The sequence below is a fragment of the Nicrophorus vespilloides genome, unplaced genomic scaffold (assembly GCF_001412225.1).
Source record: "Nicrophorus vespilloides isolate i.1.1-1 unplaced genomic scaffold, Nicve_v1.0, whole genome shotgun sequence".
NCBI lineage: Eukaryota > Metazoa > Arthropoda > Insecta > Coleoptera > Silphidae > Nicrophorus > Nicrophorus vespilloides.
In genome coordinates this window covers 7,728-32,729 of record NW_017096067.1, presented here as the reverse complement: position 1 = coordinate 32,729, position 25,002 = coordinate 7,728, and the positions used below count along the sequence as shown (strand labels likewise).

The following is a 25,002-nucleotide window of genomic DNA, read 5'->3' as shown; positions in this document are numbered from 1 at the left end:
AACAGTTGAAACGGAGAAATTAATTTAAATATTTTCTAATTAGATTATTCGGCTTATCTTCTGGTTACGGTTGATGGTGTTGAGGTGGAAGAGGGTGATGGTGATATCAACACACCCGATCATCCATCCACCCTCTTCCACCTCCTCTCAACCAACCCACTTTTGACGCAATATGGTATTATTAGTGTGCGCACCCTTTTCACCGATCCAACCAACCAACCCATATCGTCCACCCCATATGTCCGAAAATTAACCGCATCTGTTCCGCGCTGTGTGTGGGTGCGTTTTCTTTGGCACACGACAAACAAAACCCCTCCCCCACCTATGGACCCCCCATTTTCGTCGGTAAACCGAAACCCTGCAATTTCATGATTTTCGGTAATCACTGGTATCGCTGAAACACACAATGAAGGTGTTAACACCAAGTACAATGAGAAGGAAACGTGCACGAAGGTGTCGCTATAGGTTTGCATGCGACGCCAATTCTTTCTCACTCTCTCTCTCAAAGTCTTCCTTTTCTCTCTTAACACCTGATCCATTTTTGCCCACACCCATTGTGTCGATGTGTGTGTATGTAAGTATGCCCAGTTCTCGCCCAACACTACTCGCACACCTTTTTTTCTCCACTTCGCTAATAGATCTTTCCATAACAAGAGTTGCGTAACACGCAGTAAATCTCGGATAGTTTGCATTAGCAAAGTTTTATTTAAATTAATAACTGTACACGCTATAAGAAAGCATTGCGGAAACATGTTAAAACTTATTTCTTTTTGTTCACTTTTGTACCACTTGATTAACTTATTAGTGTTGATTTAATTGAAACGCGCATCGTGGTAATCGCGAAGGACGTTTTCGCTTCTGTCTTTACTTATTTTTTCTTCTCGCTCGCTGCATTCACTCGCCTTCCTTATTTGGCAATAAAGTCGATTACATGCACACACCGAGATCCGACTGTCGGTTTTCGCACACAAAATTCAGCCCAGTCGTTATGTAACACCGCACACAGCAAGTGTCAATTATATCTATTAATGACGAAGATGAATTATCGGCGCTTGCATTGCATTAAAGTTGTACAAACGTAGGAGTTAATAAATAATGTGAATATCTTTTAGTAGATGTTTAACATGTCGAGATTTTAAAACGCAGTAAAACCGACCATGATATGATGGGCTGATGTTGATGACGGTGGTGCGTTTAGTTTAATTATGTTCATGGAAACTTTTATATCTTTGTGGCTGGTAACGAGGAGCGCTTAATTCCTTTTTTTTTCTCCACGTATGTGCAGTTTCGTTTTATTTTTGTTGTTGTTGCTGCCGCCCGTACCTCTTGCGTTTGTTGCCGTTGTTGTTGTTGTTACTGAGAAGATGTGATGTTTCCCCTCGATTTATAGACGGGAATGTAAGTGCACGTTCAGGTGAATGTTGTTGTTTTTTGCTTGTGTTGGTTTGCATGTTGTTGTTGCTGGTGGTTGTTGCGGTGCGTGAGGCGGCCTCTCGCCGGTTTAAATCGGCCATAAAGTTCGCACGGATCGCGCAATAAACTCCACGCAAACGAGCAGCGCCGTTCTTAACTAAACTCGCAGAACCCAACGAAACACACTTTTCCCTTTACATACATATATAAATAAATAAATAAATATTTAACAGCGTCGACCGGCGTCAATCTGCTCGTTATAAAACTATATAAAACACACACACAAGTACACGGACGGGGTTTGTCGTTTTTTCGTTCTTAGTATTACAAAAGTATTTGACATTTTATTTAATTATTTTTTTTCTTTTTAATTTCAGGAGACAACATTCAACCAACACGTCGACGGTATGGCACGGTCCTCCGGTTACGTCGACCAATAGTCAACAACAACAGTCCGGTCACAGTCCTGATCGACAGAAAGGCACTGCGGATCTGTTCGAGCTTTTGGAGAAGGCGCAAAGCTCCAGACTAGATGACCAAAGATGCGTACTTCCGGAATTCTTCCGACAGGTAACTTGAATATACTTAAAATTAGAACATTCTTATGACTATCAAAAGCGCTAAATGGTTTCGTTGTTGCAAAAGAAAAATGGTACAACAGTGGGCGTTGAGACTACCAAAATTTCGCCCGAAAAGTAAAACGTTTTTTTTTGTTGTTGCTAAATTGCTCCTTACTATATAGTTTCTTTTTTTTTTGTCGTTATTGCTTCGACAGTTGGGCAAGAGCGTTTAACCCACGATATTTTTCGCTCGTTTCCCACGAACTTTACCATTGCAAAATGTACTCTTTCTCTCTGTCTCTTTTCCGCTCGTGTGTTTTGTATATGTCCGTTTGATTGCAATTTACAATCGATGACTTTGACAAATTCGCCATACGCAAACGGACATCGAGAGTGGTGGACGCGGAGGATAGCGTTGAAAGAAACCCGTTGACATTGGACACGACGACGGATTGCAATTACCGACACCCACTTGGCCAGAGCAAATCTTTCTCTTCACTTATTTTCCCCACTTTTACCAAATATAGAAATGCTGTGTTTGTATACAAGTAAATAGAGCTAGGCCATCAGAAATCAGAAATCAAATTTTCTTCTTGTCTTTTGGATGAAAGTTTAATTGCATTTGGGGACTTTAATATCGCTGAGTGCTTGAGATCAATTATTGCCCCAAATCCATCTTTTTCTCCTCGTCACCCCATCATCAATCAATCTTCTGCGAAAGTAATAAGAGAATGATGAATTTTACACGCATTAAAGTCTTCAGTGTTTATTTTATTTTCAAAATATCAATATCATTTCATTTCAAAGGTTCTATTCAAATCTTCAACGCCCACTTGACCGCAGTTTCCAGTTGCAAGTGGGTAGCGTACAAGGAAGCCATTTACTCCTGTTCCTTTATTCTTGTTTGTCCCTGTTTAATTCTTTCTCGTAAAGTTTGATAGATGTCTTCGCAATCAATAACGTTTTCTTCTTTTCTATACGTCGCGCTTTTCTTCTTGCGTCGTCCTCTTCCGCGACTTTCGCAACGAAACAACCGCTCGCTCTCTCGCCACAATGGAAACGATTTTTCCACCAAGAACGGCTCTGTCTCTCTCCATCGCGCTAGATTTATCTCTTCGGCTTAGAAATTTCGAAAGGCTTTTGTTTGCTTGCGTAATCCCATAATAATAGCATGTCCGAAGATTTGAAACATTGCATCGCGCTGTAGGCAACCTAAGTAACGCGCAACTTTCGTTGAATCGCCGATAGGTGTCTCGCTTAACTTTAGTATATAGGCAACCGGTGGATGTTTGGTGCTACGTTGCAACAGATGGCGTTGCTTGCAATTAGTAACGTAGATGACGCCGCGGTCGACGTTTTCGATGATTTCATATTGTCACGGTAACGTTAAACTTTATTATATTTTACTATTTATTATATGTTCAGTTCGCAACTGTTGATTCATTCTTGGTAAAGCTTAACTCAAACCAGCTTTTCCTAGAAGCAAGTTTTTCCGAACTGTTTTCATCTATTTTGTGAACTCGTCGCTTCAGCGTCGGATTTGCATTTCGTTAATATTCCAAATTCATTTAATGGCATTAATTATACATACATACGCTTGGTTTTTGCTTATCCCGTCATCGAATCAATCTCAAATTCCTTTTACATCACCTTTCCTGGTTGACTAAATCGCCGTAACGCATCCGCGGAGTGCCGAAATTACCTAAAAAAAACTTTCTATTCTTTTCATCTTCTTTGGCGATGCGGGGGCGGCTTACGATGTATCGATTTGGCGCCACCAAAACCGCCGTCGCCGCCGGATTTATTGGATTTTCCGCGTCGCATACCACCACCGTCGCCGCCGCCGTCGTTCTCCAAGCAGTCTCTCTTTTATTTCCTGTCCCTTTTTTTTCTTCATCATAAGCCTGCATGCAAATCGCCGATGCATCAAAAGTCGCCGCCGGATTTTTCCACTTGCTAGACATGAATTATGCAACAACTCGTGTACGCAAATCAAATATCTTCCTCTTCCCATTTTAGTTTCTGTATCTAGTGGCATTCACCTACAGATGCTTATTTTAAGTTTTATCCATGAAAAGGGTTATAACTCTTTAGCATATGGTGTATGTGACGTATTCTAGTGAAGCATCGTTTCGGTCTTAATTTAGGAAACAGGTGACCCTTTGATGAACAGGTGTTCATATTAATTTCTTATTTTGTAAAGTATATGTGCAGACTTTTCATTTTATATGTACATTGTTATTACGTATAGTAGTTTGTTTCTTGAAGAGAGTAAATAGATTGAATTTGTAGGTAAAACAAGTGAATTGGCTAAGGGTTGTGTGTGTGTGTTGTGAGTAGTGTATATTATTGCACACTTCACTTTATGCATGAGAAAATGAGTGTGAGTCATGCGATGTGGATTTCCGTGTCGGAGCCATAGGAATCGATTTTGCAATGCGAACTACTAGCATAACTATACTCTATAAACTGAAACGACGAATAGGAAAAGAAGGACTACGTTCGTTCGCTACATTCATATCCACAGGGTGTTCCAATACCAGACAATGCATGCTCATCCTAGTCATGGTTACGTACTATAGCTTTAACTAATGATCACTGTTTTGTTCTATTTCGAAGAAGTCTGAGTGTATGGTGGAGGTCGTAGACCCTTATTAGTCATCGTCTATGTGGGAATCGGATCACCCTGTGTATGGGCATTTGGGTAGACGTAATGTGCGGCTCAGGACGAAGCCGGAAAATGCGGGCGAATTTATAAAGTTTGCTAGAAGGGAAAGATATTACATATATCCAACTGAAAAGCCCACGGTTCTCTATCTACCCCACGTTTCCGGCGCAGCTGGAAAACACACGACGTCGATATTCAATTTACTATCTATTTCCTTCCCCCCCGACGTCACGGAAAGAAAATGCGGGAAACCCGAATAGACTTGTCCTTTCATTTTTATTTCTTTCATCTTGCCGAGAGCAAAAAAAAGAGTAAATTGAAAATTGTTCCTTCGGTTATTCAATCGATGATATTACGTTCAAATATTGACGAACGCACTAAACTTTCTTTCGCTCCGTATATTATTATAGTTTGCAGAGTTTTATTGCATTTGGTGTCTTTTTATTTGCTCTCCCTATTCGAGATTTATACGTTTCGTGCGGCGCAAATTGCAACTGACATTACTTTATTTTTATGACGTTCAGTTTTATTACTCTCGAAAAAGGGAAATTCATTAATTTATATTACGGACATATACGTTGTGCGCTTCTTGTTTGTGGTCATCATATCTAGGATTTTCTTGACTTTTGCACTAATTTTACTCGAGAATTTAAGAAATTAACAGTTTTCTGCAGATGTTACTTTCTCATCGCCGTAAATAAATTTGATAGTAAAACAACAAGTACAAATTGAATTAGTAGAAAGTTCGATATAAATTAATAGGTAAATCTCTTTACCTTTATAAGATGAAATTGCATCTATTAATAATTTCTCTAAACTGCTCCTTCAATAATCGTTATTCTTATTTATTAGTTAACTATATAAAGTAAATACAAGTTAGCTTTCTCTAAGTTTTGTCGAATTCTAGTTCACCGTCGGTAATTGGTTTAAATAATTCATCAATTTGCGCGAATCCAATTATTTAATTAAAGTTTGGAGTTGTTCGAATTGGATTTCTCCAAGTCCGCAATAATAGGAAGGATCCGAAAGGAGGAACCATTCTTCATTTTCTTTTCTATCTTTTCTACTCTTCAAGTCTTACATAATGTAGTGCAGCGTCATTTATTATGCGAGCCACGTTTCCTTCGTTCTTTCTGCCTCGTTTTCCACCGGGACCGAAATTTTCGAGTGCGCATTCTTCTTTTCGTTCACCTTTTGTAGCTTTGTTTTTTCTTCACGCTCATTTTCTACACTCCTCCGAATGCACGTTATTTTCTCTTTCTTTTTTTTTGTTTTTATTTCCAACGTACAAACTTTGCATATGAAATAAGTCACCTCTATTCTTTCTGTGTTCATCTACCGTGTTTTTTTGGTTTTGTTTCCATTTGATGAAGCGTTTGTTTTACCGCTGCAAGAATTCGTAATATCTAACGCACCTTCTTCTCATTGAGTCATCGGTTTTCATCGTGTTATTAACTCTTAACCTTATTGTTAGTTTGTGATACATTGAAAACGCTTCTCTTCTTTGTGGAAACGGTGGATTTAACGCCGCTAATCCTCTCATTTCTGGAATAATTTTCATGGTACACATCTCTCCGTCGGTACATTTTCAATTTCCGGCATATGCTAATGAACGCAGTCTATTCTCGCAGATAGAAACAATTTGGACTATGATGATAATTACGTCACGTAACGCACACTGCCAGGTGGAATATGTTTGGGTAGATCCGAATTTAAATGTCTGGAGCGCGTTTTCCATTAAGTAGTCTTCTCCGATTTCTCACGTTTTGGTCGTCGTACGATGAGAAAAGAGAGAAGACGTTTAAAGCCTCGATAAAAGATTTAATGTTAGCTTCAAATGTGATGTGAGGAAATTTGATATTCTAATGTGAAACTTGTTTTGGCGCTTCGTTTTTATATATATATTTATATGAAATAATTTAATATTGCTGCGAAGAGGTTTTTGGAATTTCCTCCACTTTCTTTTGCAATTAAAATGTAATCATGGTTTCCATTAAATCCGATCTTGGGTGGAGTTTGCATCTCCCGGTTCCCATGCGTGTTCGGTTTTTGTGCGGTGGAACCCAACGCACCGGAAACACGGGGACCGGATGTTCGCGTCGCGCAACGCTGATTCCTCCTCAACTCGGGGGCTTCGTACCATCGCAAACACATGGGTAAAATGGACTTTAGTTTTATTATTTCTTTTTTCATTTAACGAAGGTCCCCCTCAAAATAAAAGCATCAACAAAAAAAAAGACAATGGAGGAAGAACGCGTCGTCAAAGTAGACTGAGAAAATACAATTGCCAACTTGTTTTTTTCCTTATTTTCTCATTCTTTCACGGCTGGCTCAATTTCATCATTGCTGCTGTTGTAAGTTCATGGAGAGGTGAAGGCGGATGGTCGTTTTTGCCCTTTTCCCCGCCCTGCTCTGCCCTTCTCCTGTTTAATCAAATCGCATCGCCGAATTCCGATCACGTCGGGCGCTTGCTTTGCTTGTCCTCCCTTTAATCCACCCTCAGGTGTACAATAAAACTTTCCTCGCATCCAGACAGCCCCAACTCGCAAAGGGACGGAACATAACATTTAAGTGATTTCCCAAACATTGCGGATTAGGATTACAGCGTGTCATCATGTCTCACTAAATAAGATTGATCTATTGCATGCCACAAATTGACATTTAACATTTAACGTTTATTTTTTTATTGTTGCAGGTATGTTCTCCGATCCAATCCAATTGCAATACCGGTCAGGTAAATACTATTATTCTACATGATTATCTGACATAGAATAAATTGGTTGATTTATGAAATTATTGGTTCACGTTGGGCGTCACTCTTTAACCATAATTGATATAATTTCGTATTCATCGGCATTAATTGATTCATTTTGCGTCTATAAATGGTTATGCAAAGCACTTGTGTTTCGCGATTAGCGAGAGGAAATTGTTTTGTTTTGCGTGTGCATATGTCTGTGTATATTTGTATTATATGGTGTATGCATGTGGACACAGGAAACGGAAACTGCGCTACCGTCTTTGTATTTATGCGTCCATACGGCGAACACGATTTTCCACTTCCGAACAAACAAAATGGGGGCGGTCCGCGCGCCGCCACTCCGTATATCAGGTGAATTGTGGACTATGTCTATGCTAAACTACCCACACCACCCCCCAGGTAATGACCTCCCTTCAACCTCCGGTTAATTTAATCCAACCCCCCCCCAAATTACGGAATTAAATGACAATATTTACTAACGACCTCTTCTCTAAAAACGAATATCTCGTTTATAGTTATAGCAAGAATAATTAGGTAATTGAATACAATATCAAATAGATTTATTATTTCTGGAATTAATGTTGACTTTCTAAACATATATATTTCTATTTATATAACTTTTGTAAAGAAACTTTTGTGATAATCATTAGAACGGCCAATTTTTGAAAAAGAAAAAGTACCTGTCCCAATCTCTCTCGGGTCTTCTATTCCTTTTCCTTCTTGCTAGTTTTTCTATAAATTTCTTAGAAATTCAAGGCTTTCCGTCCATTTGCACTAGGGTTTTATTGTGGCGTTTTAATCTTCAAAGGAGAATATACATGTTTCTTCTTGCGTTGGAAATATATTGTCTCTTCTTAAGTAAGCGCTCCGACGCTCGCGAAACCGACTTGAATAAGTGATGGAAATTTACGAGTATTCCGCGGCTCCGTTTCCTTCCGGTTCTTGGTTTATTAAAAACAGCGCTCGGGCGTAATACATAATTGAGCGCATCTTCTGCTCCTCTTCCTCTCCCTCTCCATCCGTACCTTCTCGGGGATGCTTTCGTTTGTTCACTTTGGTTTATTTTTCTTGTGCTAGTTTATTGGCCCTACCCTAACTTATCTACCTTCTTGCCTGCAAGGCGCGGTGCTTTTCTCATATTTACGACGAGGCCGGCGCCTACCGCCGCCTCCGCTACCTTCCTTCTTCCATTATGCACCTGATGTAGGGTCCAATTAACAGTTTGCAGAATTGCAAATTCGTAATCAGGTTCTTGTCATCGTTGTCGCCAGGTGAAAACGGAAACGTGTGTGAAAATTGAAGCCGGTGCTACCGCTGGCAACGTCGCCGCAGGTGACGGACGCCATTTGTGCTCCGGCACTTCCGTTCACCTGTCGATGTATGTTTTCAATGGACACCCCAAAAAAAAAATAATCAAATTTATATGAAATAACTTTACAATCTGTATTTCTAATTATATTTGTATATTTCTTAAGATGGACTATTTCTTTAAGTGGACTTTTGATGAGAATGATCTTTTATCCCTTTTTTTCGTGATGTTGTTTGGAATAATTACGTTGTTGCTAGGACAACTTCAATGGATTTCGTGACTCGATTGTTTGTTGTTGCTTCGATTTCGTTATTCAATTGTTTAGCTTACGATGTCACCTGGTTGTATGTTTCGAAACTTTCAATATGCGCGTGCATATTTATCGCTTTCCGCATAATGTTGTCATCGTCATCATCGTTTTCGTTAGGGTTGCACTGCAGCCGCTTACCGCGAAGGGTTTTTTCCCTCACCTTTTGTCCGCCCGTAATTCTTCGTAGGGCCTCGGGTCTCACCTCGTCTTGCCGACATCGTGCGTCGTGGCGTGTCGATTCGTGCCTGACCGTTTCGTATCGCGCCGCCTGTCTTCGCTCAGTCGATCCCTCTGCTCAGTCCATATTCAGATGCGGTCGGTGCGGGTTCGAAAAGCGACGTACTCCACCGAACTCTTCTTTTTCAAAATCTTCACGCGCGCGTCTTCTGCATCGAAACTTTGCACAGTAGCAACTTTGTGCGCGCCGGAAAATGTCGTAAGAAGTGCCTAAATATACTAAACATCGGTTTGTTTGATTCCTAGACTCTCCTCTCTGCCTAGTGCCTTTTTGAAAAACCTTGAGGTGGCCTACATTTTATTTATTCATCCTTCTGAGACATACTTTTATGACAATCGGCGGTAGTGTGATTAATTTCAACCCTCTCGTCTCGTCTTTTACACGATACGGTGTGCAAGTCTGTGGTACTGCCGAGGCGCAGTTGTGGTTAGTGTTGATCTTCTGTTGATGTGGGAGTTTGTTGGATTGAAATAAAGATAGTGTATGAGGATCGCGGTCACATGCGCACCCTCGGCGATAACGAGCGAAACACACTTCCGAGGGGGTGGGTCCGGCAAGCCGTGATGGGGGTGCTCAGGTGGAAGGAAATGCCCACCGGCAGGAGCAGCGACAACATCCACAAATCGGCCACCCTGCAGGTATTTCTATTTACACCCATTCATTGATCTCACATTTTGATGTCTTTTTATAAATTGTCTTCATTTCTCTAATAATTATCACCTCCAGAGTTGTCCTTCCTCCGATATATTGTACTTGTATAATCGCTTTATTAGCCTTTTTTGACACTCGCCGATCGCGTGTATAATAAACTAGTTTGACAACAATCCCATTAGTATAACTTTGATATTAAACTTAACTGATTTTTTCTTAATTACTTTGTATTTAAATTACCTAACGTTCTTTGACTCTTAAAAATGTCTGCGTTGGGTTGTCACACAATTTTGGATATATTTAAGTGCTTAAATCCTAACAACGTTTTCAAAAAGAAATTAACATTTTTTTTTAACGATAACTCTTAATTTAGCTAATTTTTACTATTTACGATGAATCAATTATTTTATTTCTGTTCGTTTTAATATCTAAGTTCACCTCGATTTATTCGTAGATGAAACTTTCATAGTTTATAATGACTAATTTGCTAATCTTAGGATATTACTTGCTATTCACGTTTTTTTCTCTTTATTTCCACAAAACGTTATGCTAGAGAATTTGAGTCAAGGTCTTCGTGCCTTTCCTACTGTTACTATATATGATAACAACTAAGGTTTTAAGTTAATATATTATTTAACGTGTTCAATTTTTCCTGTGAGAATGAATGTATGCTTTAAGTGAATGCTTTAAATACATTACATGTTAGGAATGCAATATGTTTACTTCCATCACAAAATAATCTGTATCTCGATCCTATATTTAGATAAATTGACTTGAATGATAACATTTTATTTTTATTGTTATGGATTTTATTTGGTAGTTCAGGTGAAATCATTGACAATTACAATTGACGTGTATTAATTAGACTGTAGTTCAATTACAAGTCTGTCATAGTCAGAGTGGCCCATCAATTTAAGGTCTCGACGTGTAGTATTAATAGTTACATAGCAATAGTTGATTTGTGATGTAAGTACAAATGATGCAGTAATTATCAAATGAAGTAATCTTTTTAACGTCGTCTGATTTTTTCATTTCCATTTTCAATTGTTTCATTAGATCTAATTCTTGTATGCGTTAAGTGCGTCTTTCTGACTTCTTCGTGTTCGTGCAGGTAATCATCGTGTTTCAATGTTTTTCTTCTAATCGAATTCCAGTTTCATGAATCAGAATCGGAGATTGGCAAGCGGCGGCAGCATCGAAAAATGCGGTGAACGGTGATTTAATATACGCCATTCCGGTTATGAGTCAAAGATTGCAATATAATAAAACATACAAAGACGCCAGAATAAGAAGAAGAAAAAAATAACCTGCGGATATTAAGAAAAAAAAAGACAGAGAGTACGCGAAGTGACGGTTTTAGAAATCGCGAACTTTCCCAATACGCGAGTTGCATTGGTCGTTTTTACCAATCGAAAAAGAACGCGTATATCTTCTTTCCGCTTTAATTGTCATCGTCATTGCCACTGGAAATCGAAATGAAAGTTGTTGTTATTGTTTTTCTTCATATCGCTAAACTTGGGTATTTCTCCTCCCGTTGATCTTCGAAATGGAAAGCTCTGAAAGTGAAAATTGTAATCATTGCATTGAATAGGTGTTGGTGTAATCATAGAGATCTTTTAAATTTATTGGAGTCGAGAGGGAAATGATTCTGGAGCGAGTGATTTAAACGAACGAGAGGCACGCGTTCACAATATAAGATGTAAGAAGAAGGTTAAGTGGAGAGATTGATCTCTCCGATTCATTCCAGAGCGATTCGATCATGCACGCAGAGAAAAACTAGCAATTGTTTTAAATCTCGAAGATTGCGTCTTTGCTGCTGGTTAGTGTTAGAAAATGCTATCTAATTTCATTCATTTTTTCGTTTGGGTGTGTTTTATAATTAAATACTCGTTTATTTAATGTTTTGTGGCGTTACTACTTTATTTTATTGATACAATAAATCCTCTAATTCAATAATGTATTGGATATAATAATGCAAAGGGGGGACAGCAGCAGCAGATGTTTTCTATCGGAACCGCAGATGATCCCTTTCCTTCTCTTGAATGTTATTTTTTGGTCGGTGATTACACGTGGCGCACTTTGATTATGTTTCGTTGATGATAGCATCAGGGGCGGCGGCGGCGGGGGTTTGTGCGATAGCAATGACTCATCAGCCCTTCGGCGGTACCGAATCGATTCATTCTGCGCCCTCTCACCAGTTTTCGGGTGGCGGCGGCGGGCAGCAGCTTCATCGCCCGCGGGACGCACAATAAATCAGCTGACCGACCGATTATACTGGGTGTAAAGGCTAAAAAATGAAAACAACAAGATTAACAACATTCGGCCCAATTTGTTACTAAAAATAAACAACTATTTTAACACTTTTCGATGAGACTTTATCATCGAGGGTTGAAGGTGGCATACATCTGTCCGTACATTCATTCATTAACCAATTGGTATCAAATAGGTTTATTTGCACATTTCGAATGGATGGGATGTGGGGATATCCGCGATCGTTGCGGAATCGAAAATCGAAGTGTGCGTTCGCGTGAATGTATAATTAGGTTGGCAACGTGTTCGGAATGGATGGGACTTTTCAGCGTTGCGAAATGTTCGCTCCAGTTTCTCGAAACGTGCGTTTTTTGTTCTGGGCACATGCGAAACGAATTTCGAATCGTTACGAAACGTAGACTATATGTGTGTTGTTTTCCACAACATCTCGTTGTTGTTGTCCCGTTCCGAACGGCTGCCAACAGGGCACGGGTATCAGTTTTCCATTTTTTTTTCATCTCTCTCTCTCTGACCGTTTTTTCATTATCATCATCCTTCTCCTCCTTCCTTCCATCTGCCTTGCCATCGTTTCTCATCATCATCATCATCATTTTTTTTTCTCTTCTCTCTCCGCATTCGCCTTCCTCCTCTAATAGATTTTAATGGGCTGGCATTTATTTCCACTTTTCTATTTATAAATTTTCGGAATGTCACTTTATCTGCACGTTTCGTTTCGTGAGAAGAGTGCGTTTGCGTTTTCGATAAAGAATACTTAAAAATCTCACCTAATTTGGATGAATGAACGATTGAAACACGCACCATCTTTTCGTCTGGCAATTACTTGAAATATATTTACCGCGTTCTACTCTCCCGACAATTTCAATTAACCGTTGAAAATTGAAATGGAAAGTAATATTTGTTTTGCTTAAATTACGTTTGCTTTATTGATATCTCTACGTTCTCTCCGGAACGGAGAACGATTATTATGCAATTGAGTGCGAACGGGACAAATAATCTATCGCAAACGCGTAATATGTCAGGTAAAGCATATGTCTACTGCTGCTATTCATTCTTTCCCCGTCACATTGTAAATTGGCATTTCACTCTACATCGAAATGTCAAAGTCTCAATAACTAACTGTACACAACTGTAAATTAGACATCATTTAGATTTTTCATCATAATCATCATGCTCACTTAATTACATAATGCAAGGTTCTTTCATTTAGTATAGAATATATGTATTCAATTTAATAGTTATACATCCATCATCAAAGATTCTTCGTTGTGAAAATCGTTTGTATTATTTCAAACACTTCTTACTTATTTGCAAACGCGATTCAAGGATTCGTTTCACCTTTGACATTTCACCTCTCATTTCCCCAACACAACAACGATATCTGATCTTTCTACCGGAATTATCTCCTAATCGCATCTTCTTTTTTTATTTGGAAGATTAATTAGATTTTGTATCATTTCCTTTTCGTTCTTTCTTTCTTTTTCTTTTTTTGTTGAAGACAAGAACAACCGGACGATCCATCATGCACGTTCCTTCGCAACAAGTTCATTGCTGTCGTCGTTTGTTCCGTTTCGAAACAATAGTTCATAAAATATTGTTTGTTTTTTTTTGTATGCATGTGCTAAAACAATTTCGCTTGCATTACACGCACTTAATAACACATTTTCTTCTCCCCCCTTCGCTCGCCGCTCTTAATGCCGTTAATTACTAACTGCGTTCTCGTTACATTTCATATTTTTGTTCGTCTAGCATTGTTGTTACATAAGGATTGCGCAACGCGAACCGCAGCGGCACGCAATATTTCTATTTCTTCTTTATTGCTGCAGGTTTTTGCTATATTTATATATATATTTTTTTCATTTTCTGCAGCGGCCCGCACTTTTTTTTTTCTTTCTTACGTAACCTCCTCTCTACTTCGCGCTCTTCGAGAGCCACGGCTCTCCTCTCCGTACGTGCTGTGTGGTAAATGTCGATCGGGCAATTCAGCAAATTGCAAACGAAAGCGAAAGCATTCCTTCCTCTTAATAGTTTATCTGCGATTATAGTTCCAATAAATATGTTACATATATCGAAAGTTCTTTTTGGGTAATTAACGTTCGTTCTTTTCATAATTTTCTCATTTCGTAACATGCTTTTTTTGCCATAGCGGTTCTGTTTTTTGTTGTTGTCTGCAGCGACGGTGGACTTGTGTAAAAGTTGCAATCTTTCCCAGATTGATCGAAAGTGAAAGTCTCGTTTCTTTGCAATTTTGATTGGTTTCAGGTTTCGTTTTTATTGTGCAAAAGTTTGTCAAATTTGAGTTTTAGCCATAACTTTCTGCATTCAAAATATTTAAAAAAAAAATGTACACACGAGTTGTACGCTTTTTTCTTTCCTCTTCTCTGGCTATTTTTGTGTCCTCTCTCCTGTATAATTCATTTATGTAGGTACGTGCGCGTTCGTTTGTTGTTTGTTATATGTAGTGGGTGACGCAAGAAAAACCGGTTTTCTTTCTCGCTCAACGGTTTTAAACGGCGGCGGGCGGTTGTAGCGGTGATGACGACGGCGGCGGCCGTTGGGGCTAATTGTGCTGATTCTCGACTCTCTGATCCTCGCCCTCTTCTCTTCCATTCACTATTTTTGGAAACCCTTGAAATAAACGCACCCCTCCCTCATGGTGCCGTCACGTTGTTCTCCCTTCTGCTCAATAAAAAAAATGTGCGTGGGAGTAGTAGTAATAGTAGGTGACTTTCGTAACGGAAATAGAAAAAAGCATTTTCTATTGCCACCCTGAAGTTATTTAGTTGAAATTGCCAAGCATCGTATGCACCTTTGCATTCGATTCGAATGTTTTCCAATTAGCAATTGTTTCATTTGATGTAAAACAACTCGTAAGCGGTTGATTCTTAAAGATAGATTCTATGCTTTGTGTTATTTTTTTCCTTCTTTTTTATCGTTTTAGTAAGTGTGCGAAGGTTATTCGCTTTTACCCATACGAATCGAGCTATGAGCTAGAGCAGCAAGCGTTGTTTATATTATGTATACTACATTTGCTGAGCGAGCAAACGGGAGGCAAAAGGCCAAACCCAAATGAGTAACGGGCATCGAGAGAGGCGCAAGGTTTTCTTTCTTTCCATCAAACACAAACCATCGCCTTTCGAACGACTTTTACAACAGCAGTCCAAGTCCACCTGCCTCCCTCCTCCTCCTTCACATTTTATCACTCTCTCGCTCACTCTAATTATTGATGTGTCAATTATTGGATTCGGGAGGAAATGACGGGTTCTCTCTCTTTCTGTCTATGTCTTCAGAAATAGAAGCGAAGTGTTCGTTCCCGTTTCGAAAGACGACGACGACGACGACATCAAAGACATTCCAAAATATCCTCGCAGCAATTTCGTTATTAATGGATCTGCAGCTAAAGCTGCTCCATGCACTTCCTTTTCACCGATTTCCTCCTTCATCTAACGATTCCTTACTTTTTGTTTATTTATAATGCGATCATGTGATTTAGTAGTAAAACTCTCTTTCATCGATTTCCTTCTTCAGTTAATGAAGAAGTTGTCGGGTCGGGTAAAAGTGATTTCGATTTGCGCGCATACGACGTTATCAACTTCCGGTCGACTACGTACGTCTGTCTGCATCGATGGCGGGCGCGTGACATCCGGTCCTCTTATTATACCTACCATCCTTTCTTCGCGCCTTCTTTCTGTTTTCCCTCCTCGGCGTCTTCTTGTGCACCGTTGTTTTTAACACCTAAAAGAAGGCGGAGAAAAGAGGATGAGACGCGATGGGAAGACGAGAAGACTTGACGGCGAGCCAACGTCGCGCAATTTATTTATAAATCGGCGGCCGATGTTACTGAACCCGCGTCTTTTCAACACCACCACCACCACCACCCAAAAAGAGTTTCGCAGATTATGCATAAACCGTACATTAATTACTTGGTCAAGTACTTGCGAAATAAGCAAAACTTGTCAATATTGCAACTGAAATGCACTTTCAGTGCTCAATAGTAGCAGATTGTAAAACGCGTTGCATGTTATTTATAACAACTCGTTGGTGAGTAGTTTCTTGTTATCTCACTATTATTCGAACGAAAGTAAAGGGAGGCGGAGGCGGAGTAGAAGGAGGTAGTACATATTCTACTGATAAATGCATTGCTAATTGCTATGCGTAATCATTTTAAGTTTCGCTCTACTTCACTTTCCCGTGTGTAGATTGTAAAACCAATCTGAGTTACGTTTATTATTTCTGTTTCGTCGACTTCATTTTCGTTTGTAAAACGGACACGACGAGATATTAACCAACCTGTGCAGCATAGCTACTACAGTCATATCCATATAGATGCCCGCTGCTCGTTCACTATCTGATCTCCCACAGATGCTGTGTTAACTCGCATCTAATTTAGTCCGTAAATCGAAAATATACCCGACAGCGCTTCGCTGTCCGCTCGGAAAATGCGAAACGTGATTTGCTGGTGAAGATGCAAAGATGTAACTCTTCGTTTTCTTCATCTTCTCTCTCTCTCGAGAGAAAAAAAAATCATTTTCTTTTTCGTGTCCGTCTCGTGTGTGTTGTATATTTTATGTGGCCAATAAGAAACGGGCTTTTTCCGTTGCTTGACACACTTTGGCGATCCCTCCTTTCCTTTGGGTCGCAGCACGCACACGTCCATCCGTACACAACCATACAACCAAAATATATATATATATATGTACATGTATGCATGCACACTGTACTCACAATCGAAAGAGATTTATTTGGTGGAACGACGGAGAGAAGAGGAGAGAGCCTTCTGCCATCGTCATCCTCTTCTTTCCGCGAACCTCTTCACCTGCTGTTGGTGCGGCGACGTCGTTGTCCTCGTTTCCGAGAAAAAAACTGGGACGCCTTACGGTGAATTTTAAAGAGATTAAAGATGATGATGGTGATCACCGTGATGTTGTTACTTGCTTTTGCTGCAGACGAGAAATGAATCGGTCCAAGTTAGAGTAGGTCATGGGTAATATAATTCGTTCGTCGCTACTCGAGTATTTCTTCTTTTTATTTTCATTTTGTTTCGAATTCAACAATATCTGCTGATATCTATTCAATAAAAATTAGTTTGCAAAAGAGAAATTGATATCGCTCCTTTTTTTTGGCAAGTTTATATAATCATGTTTAATCAAGTTTATATAATCCTAAATTTTAGCAAGTTTATAACGCATCGACAGGCCTGTTAAATTAGTATTCCATGAGTTATATAAACATCCGTTTGCAAGGTTAACAATCCATCTCTTTTATATTTCATTGAAACTTCCCAAAATTTGTCAGCTTCAAGGAAGCGCGCCCCGTTCGTCTTACATTGACCTTCGTCCGTCTCCTTCCCTCAACATCTTTCGCTCACTTTGTTTTAAGTTATTTTTTCCACCTTTGTTTTACTTATCGTTCTTCTGCGATGTACGAAAATAAAGTATCTCTCTGTCTCTCTTTGTTAAACAACTTCTTTTTTTTTTTGTTTCACGTCTGCCTCTCGCATTTCGTAATTTTCCAGTTTCGCCGGTTCAGAAATAATAATAATAATGTACGAAAAAAAAAATATCGAACGTGCAAATAGCGATATCTCTTTCTCTGAAAATAGAGCTCTGCACGATGCTAATTAAAACAAGATCGAAGCGAACCAAACTAAACAACGAAAACCAAAAAAAAAAAAAACGATCACCATTATTCGGGTCATGGCAACGCACGTCGCTCCGGATAAACATTTTTCGGATCGATTGTTTATCGAAGTATATTAATACTTTACAAATACGCTCTTTTTTTTTCCAATATACACTTTGATTGCTTGGCTTTGCTCAAAAATTGGGTATCATTTATTTGAAATAAACGTATTTGTATAGAATCAAACTAAACGTTTGTATCGAATGTTGCCAGCTTATCTATTTAATTAGCGTCATTATCATATGTAAGTTCGCCGTCTTTACCAAATTGCAGAATACGTCGAATATAACCATAATATTGTGTCTGTAAATTCTGATTCGGACTGTGGGTTTTGGCTTGTGCAGAGAGGAGGATAGGTTTTGTTTACTTTCCTCGCTCTCGAGTTTTCGATTTTAAAATATTTACGCCCACGTTAATTACATCCGTGTGGGCGACCTAGGTGTTTTCGTTTCTCAACAGTTTTTCTTTTTGTTTTCTTCATATCCTTCGTTTCTTTTACTCGTTACTCTTTATCCCCGAGTGGATGCAAGAACAAAACGAATTTGGAGCTCTTCTTTACCCATTCGTGTGAAACGAATCTCTTGTCACGTAGAAGAGGAGACACTTCACAGATGAGGAGGGTGGGCATATGCCAATGACTAGAAATATACAAATAAATATGAGTGACAGTTTAAGTGGAAAAAAGGAGGTGTACGACTTCACGATGAATGATTCTGTATATATAAATATATTGTTTTTCATTTTGTAATAAATTTAAACTTTGGAAATGGACAGAATAGGTACTTTTGTACACAATGCGTAGTTTAAACGGATATGCAGGACTATATATATAGAATTGTTTAAAAATGGACAATTTAATTTTGGGTTTGATTGTTGTCCGTCGATTGTATGAGGGAAAAGAGGGATTGGCGAATTCGATTGCACGGTTTTCCCGATGAATGCGAGGAATCTCACAGCTCTCTCTCTCTCCCTCTGATCTGATGGTTCTTCATCTGGGAAATGCGAGGGTGGTTGGGTGTCTTCTCCAGTGTTCTACACAAAAGGGGGGAAGTGAATGAGAGAGTGCGGTGTAATTGCCTTTACAATTGGAGCGCGACCAATCGATATTTAATAGCCAGGCAGCGCTCAGGGTGATCTCTATGGTCTATGCTTTCTCTCCCTCTATCTCTCTTTCCGTCTTCAATTACAGCTGGACAACGTTCGCACATCGCGCGAATTCAGGATTACGTTTCTATTGTCCATTCTATAAAACAGTCCGATTAAACAGTAATTAACAATTAATAAACGAAAACTGAATGAATGCATATTACGAGAGACGTACGTCGTGTTGGTTGAGGTATAATTAACGACGAACGAACCCTTTTGTTATTTCTCTCGGTGTAATTAGTATTTCATGAGTAGTGTTTTGCACCATAATAATCGACTTGCAAGATCTCTAACCCAGTTCTCTTTCTGTTTTCAGCCCGGTATGCAGATGCAACAGAGGCACAGCAATGGTGGTGGAGGAGGAGGAGGAGGTGGCGGAAGCGACAGCGAGCTCGGAAGCGGGGGTGGCGGCGGAAGGCTGTGCTCCAATAACAACATCAAAATCAGCAGCGGCAGCCCCTGTCAGCCGACGCCGCCGAATAGCCCTCAGCAGGCGACGTCCGCGTCGCGACGTCACCTGCAGGAAGCGCTCACACGGCCCGCCCCGTACCCGATGATCCTCTGCCCCGACAATGGCTACTGGATCGACGGCACCGAACACGACTGCACCTTCGACATACGAGGCTCCCCCATCCTGCCGCACGGCACTTGGAGACCTAAGATCGACACCGATGACACCGCCAAATGCTACAAGCGATTCTTCCTTGGAAAGGTACATATCATTTATTATATTTATATTCTTTGAGCGGCGCGTGGGTGTGCGTCTCCATCATCTCTCAGCCGCAGCCTCAACAACCGCCACCGCCGTCGTCGCCGTTATTGCATAACATCTGGGGGCTTGGTGGGCCACCTCGATCGTCGCACACACTCAGGACATTTACATACGACGTCACCTTTCTCTCTTATTCCCATTTAAATAGTAGTGCGAGTGTCTCTTGCGCTCCGGCGTCCAGAAGGCGCATTTACACGTCCATTGTTTTCGGTCGCGTTCCCATCCGTGGGTTTCGACCCAGTTACCATGGCGACACGCATGGGAACAACAATCGCATTGGTAACCATCGCAGAACCTCTGAGCAGGTGGTGCGTCCGAATAGTCGCATAGCGAACGATCAGTCTGGATTCAAAAATACATTCCTTTTGTAAATTTTATATTATTTGAAATTTCGTGTGTTTTTGTTTGCAATCGCCGCGACCTTAATCCATCCTATCCGGGCTATTCACAAAACGCTCGCATAAAAAACATATCCAAGAATCGACGGAAAATGCTCGATTTTCCGAACGTGACTCTACATATGATTCGATGGATTTCAACAGATTTTTAAAATCAACAGCATCTGTTCATTTAATACTTGCCTTTTTTTCTTAGGTTTATTTTTTTTTTAATATATTCCGTGCATCTATTTAAATATTTAACTTAAAAATATTAAAGCAATCAAATGCGCTTTTGATTTCTTAATTATTTACTTAATGTTTTGTATTGATTAAACATGTTGTATATATCTACTTCCACTCTCGGTAATTCCAATGATTGTTCTATTGCCCCTAATTTGACTGATTTCAATGAATTGTCATTCTCAATTAAGACTTGTGTTTTCCCTAATTTGTTTGAAATTACATTAATCATCGTCTACTGAAGATTAGACTTGATTGCTCACTTCAATTAAATTTCGTGTTTCGATTGCAATTTAGTTATTTCAGTGAAGACTGTGGAGGTGGCCGCCATATAAATAACAGCCCAAGTTTGTGCACCACTGGTTCGTTTGATCACTATTATTCGTGTTCAATCTATGCAGTAATACACCTCCATAGCTCTTAGCAAATCAAATCGGAATTCGCTCAAGAACAAAACGCCGACTGTTTTGTTGTTGTTTTTGTTATCTTTTTTCTCTCTTATTCGTTCTTTTCTCTTCTCTTTTTCTATCCCAAGTTGGCTCAGCAATTAAGCCTGGGTTTGTTAAATCCCATCTTGTTCTGCTTTCCGCTCCGATGCATCTCTAATTGTCTGTTTTCCTCCTACTCCATCCCTCCCGCACATCCTATCCTTGCTCTTGCCGGTACTTCTATCTACTTATTTTTGTTGTTGCTCTTTATTTGTTCTCTCTGTCTCTCTCTCTCTTCATCTCCTCCTTCAAATCCGTTCATCCTCTGCACTGCAGTTAGTTATTCCTTTGTGTCTTGTGTGAATGTGAACGTTCCCACAGAAACTAGAAACAATTGCAATTATTATTTTTCCTCGCCTGCGTATTATCTTCAACAATGCCCGATTCTCATTACGTTCCGCAATGTCAGTGACTTATGATTGAGGTGACCAGAATTGCGATTCTGTCTCCTCCTCCTCCTCTACATTAGAGTAATTTGTAGATCGAGTTATTGAATTGTTTGTATTCGTTTTAGGAGCACAGCACGTTGATCGGAAACGACGACAAATGCGGACCGGTGTTGATGTCTGTGAAGACGGAAATCCACGCCAGCCAGGAGCACACCAGGATATTGCTGAGGTTGCAGACTGGGACGAGGCACGAATCGGTGCCGACGAGTATCCTGGGCTCCAATCCCAGCCCATCTGGGATGGCCAAGTTGCTGGATGAGCAACTTAACGTCGACAAGTTCACGCCGATCGTCTGCCCAAAGTCATCAGAGCTGATCAAGAATTACGATGAGCACGTGCTGGTCACGCGCTTCAAATTCGGCGTGCTCTACCAAAAGCACGGCCAGATAACCGAGGAGGAACTCTTCTGCAACAACGAAACGACACCTGCCTTCGACGCTTTCCTCAACCTGCTTGGGAAACGGATCCAGTTGAAGGACCACAAGGGCTACCGGGGAGGATTGGACATACAGAACGGCCATACCGGCGATCAGGCCGTCTACGAGGAGTTCGAGTCCAGGGAGATCATGTTCCATGTTTCCACGCTGCTCCCTTACACTGAGAACGACCCGCAGCAGCTGCAACGGAAACGGCACATTGGCAACGACATCGTAGCCATAGTGTTCCAGGAGGACAGCACGCCTTTCAGTCCGGACATGATCGCCTCGCATTTCCTGCACGCCTTCATTGTGGTTCAAGTCGTCGATCCTGGAACTCCGTACACCAGGTAAACATCGATCTGATTTTCATAAAAAAAAAATATAATCCTGATTAGAATGAAAATTAATGTCGAAATGTTTTGTTTCTTCAGGTATAAAGTAAGCGTGACAGCACGCGACGACGTCCCATTCTTCGGGCCGACGTTGCCGAATCCTGCGTTGTTCGCTCACGATGGCGAATTCAAGAAGTTCCTCTTGACGAAGCTCATTAATGCCGAGAACGCCTGCTACAAGGCGGAGAAATTCGCTAGATTGGAACAGAGAACACGAGCGTCGCTCCTGCAGACACTCACCAAAGAGCTGAGGGAGAAGACCCAGGAATACCTGAGCAACGGCTCATCCTCGGGCAGTTCCACGGCACCTGGCACCCCTAAAAGCGAGGGTCCCAGCTCGCGGTTCATCGAATCCGTGAAGAAGGTGTGGAGCGCCCGCGTCAAACCCAGCCAGAGCGTCGACACCAATTTATCCAGCGTCAATGGTCACGAGCGCCTCTCCAAAAAGGGCAGTCAACCGACCATCTCAGAGTCTACCCCACCGGTAATTACTGAAACACCAATTAACTTTTAATTTAATCTGGTTTCTTTTTCGAAAGCCAACTTCAGCGGACGAGTCACTGCCTCAATGACAAGCACTCTTTGGGGGGATTCACTTAATATTATTATATTCAGCCAACTAGTTTAATGATGTGAGAATAACGAAATTAGTTACCAAAAGCAGCTTTCGGCTAGTCTAAAACAAAATGCTTAAAAAAAACAAACAAAACAATATATAACATCCGCTTTTTGTATTTTGTATGGATCATTTGCTTAAGTTGGCGACTCGAAGGTCATTTATTCCCTATTCCGTACCGCCGCTTACACATTTATTTATGCTTAATTTATCTCCTCTTTTCCCACCGATTCTACATTTTCAACTAATATTTTATTAAATTTAATGTTAATGTTATTTTTGTGTGTGCCGCAGAGTGGAAGGTCTTTGTCGAAATCATCGATCATGTCGATCGGGAAGAAGAGCGTGAATTCATCGTCGACGGCGTCGTCCCCGGATCTAACTGCACATGCCCATCCTCCACATCCGAGGCAAGCCATGTCCGAAGCGTCGGACAACTCGTCCATAACGAGCGAATACCTGGAGGAGCCTCTGGCCGGAGGATACATTGACAGTGATACCGGACTGGAGAGTATGTCCAGCGCAGAGACGACGGCAAAGGCATGCAGCGTCTGCCTCGATCGCCCCAGCAGCACCTCCGGCTCCACCTACGACTCGCTGCTCGACGAGGTGGCGCAGCTCAAGTGCGCCAAATTGGATCTTCTCAGGGAGAATGTGGTTAGTACTACTTTACTCTCTTACTCTCTACAATCATCATCATCAGTTTGTTTACGTACAATTAATTAATCACGACAAACTGGGAAATTTCTATATTGTGGAATTGTAGCTAATCGAAACTCTGTTGTTGTTTGCAGAATTGGCAGAAGGAGATCAAGAGGTTAAGAGAGCGAGAGCTGAGCCTGGACAACGACCTGACGATGGCGCGCAAAGAGATCAACAGGCTGCGTGGAGAACAGCTGAAGGATTGAACACGTTTTCTGTCGTTCCAATCCCTAGGTGGTTCTTATTCTTAAGTCTTCTTTCTAACATTTAGAAAAAAAAACACTATTACTTAACACACAACACAAATGAAGAAAAAAAAAAGCATCACTTTGTCCTCTTCCTCGCGCTTTCTCTTCTCCGCGAACATTTCGTTCTCCTATCCGGTGATAAATGATAATGATCATCATCACAATGATGATGATGATGTTGAATGGGGACGCAACCAATAGGAGCTTCGTGTTTCGTTTGATCCAGACAAAGATTAATTCATAGTATTCTTGATCAATATTATATTATTATCGTTTCGTGTTTATTATTATTATTATTATTTAGGATGCAAATTTAATTTATTTTTCTTTTACTTTCTCTCAGTCCTCCTATGTATCTATGTTTTTTGCTTTTGTTTTAAACAAATATCGAGAACAACAATTACCAACCAATTTATACCAAAGTAACATTCCCCAAAATATTATTATTTTTTTTTTTTGTTTTATATTAATTATTATATAATTTACTCTTTTTTTTTTTGTTTGTTTGTTTGTTTGTTCGGTTGAATCTAAACGTAACTAAATTATTATATTATATATATATACATACATATATTATAAATGCATATACATATATAGCGGATAAGTGTACATAACAAATTACTCTATAGGTTCTCTATTATTATTATTTAATTAATCGAAGTTTATTATTTGTGTAGGTTTTTATTTTTTTTTTATTTTCGTGTACAGAATTTGTATTTTGTTTTTTTTTTGCACAGTCTTTTGTTTCTTTCTTCTTTTCTTTCGCGAAGAGTAACGGCATTTACGAGTTTTATATCTTACATCTTCTAATTGTATCGCATTAGTTGTTGAGAATTCTTTCATATTTTAGTGTTAGTTGAATGTGTACATAGAACTTAATAATAATAACGATTATTATTATTATATTAAAAAAAAAAATCAAAGAATCAAGAAGAAAATATTGATTATATATATTATTAAAGTTGAGACACTATACACTGTAGTAGCGCGCTCGCCTCTCTCTTTCTCTCTCACACACACACACACCCCATTGCCCGTTGCGCTTTTTTTTCTTGTTTGTCTTTTGTTTAAATTGCATTTTTTAAATGGGCGGCGGTGAAGAAAAGTGAAGCAAACAAAAAAAAAGGAAACGTTTGTATGTGGGCGGAGTCAAAGCGTTGATTTCCATGGTAATTGTGGGGGGTGGCGGCGAAATAATCAAAAAAAAAAATGAATGAAAGTAAGAAAGTATATTATGAACACACGGCCTTCTTTAGATTATTTATATATAAATAAATGAATAAATATATATAT

The 25,002-nt window shown here is 39.9% G+C and overlaps 1 protein-coding gene across 10 annotated transcripts in view; it reads left to right on the top strand.

The window, feature by feature from the left end:
• The window catches only part of LOC108569346 (rap1 GTPase-activating protein 1), a 58,368-nt gene extending 34,219 nt beyond the window's left edge, over positions 1–24,149 (top strand). For 6 of the 10 annotated variants that reach the window (XM_017930865.1, XM_017930856.1, XM_017930858.1 and 3 more), the window contains 7 exons: positions 1,791–1,983; positions 7,337–7,375; positions 19,320–19,715; positions 21,398–22,098; positions 22,183–22,627; positions 23,054–23,416; positions 23,554–24,149. In XM_017930865.1, the coding sequence (XP_017786354.1) occupies positions 19,326–19,715; positions 21,398–22,098; positions 22,183–22,627; positions 23,054–23,416; positions 23,554–23,667 (2,013 nt within the window). In that variant the 5' untranslated portion in view covers positions 1,791–1,983; positions 7,337–7,375; positions 19,320–19,325 and the 3' untranslated portion in view covers positions 23,668–24,149. Of the gene's footprint in view, positions 1–1,790; positions 1,984–6,716; positions 6,798–7,336; positions 7,376–9,314; positions 9,895–19,319; positions 19,716–21,397; positions 22,099–22,182; positions 22,628–22,682; positions 22,776–23,053; positions 23,417–23,553 lie in introns of those variants that run through there. The other 4 variants (XR_001891332.1, XM_017930864.1, XM_017930857.1 and 1 more) reach the window with 4 other exon arrangements.
• Positions 24,150–25,002: the final 853 nt, after the last annotated feature.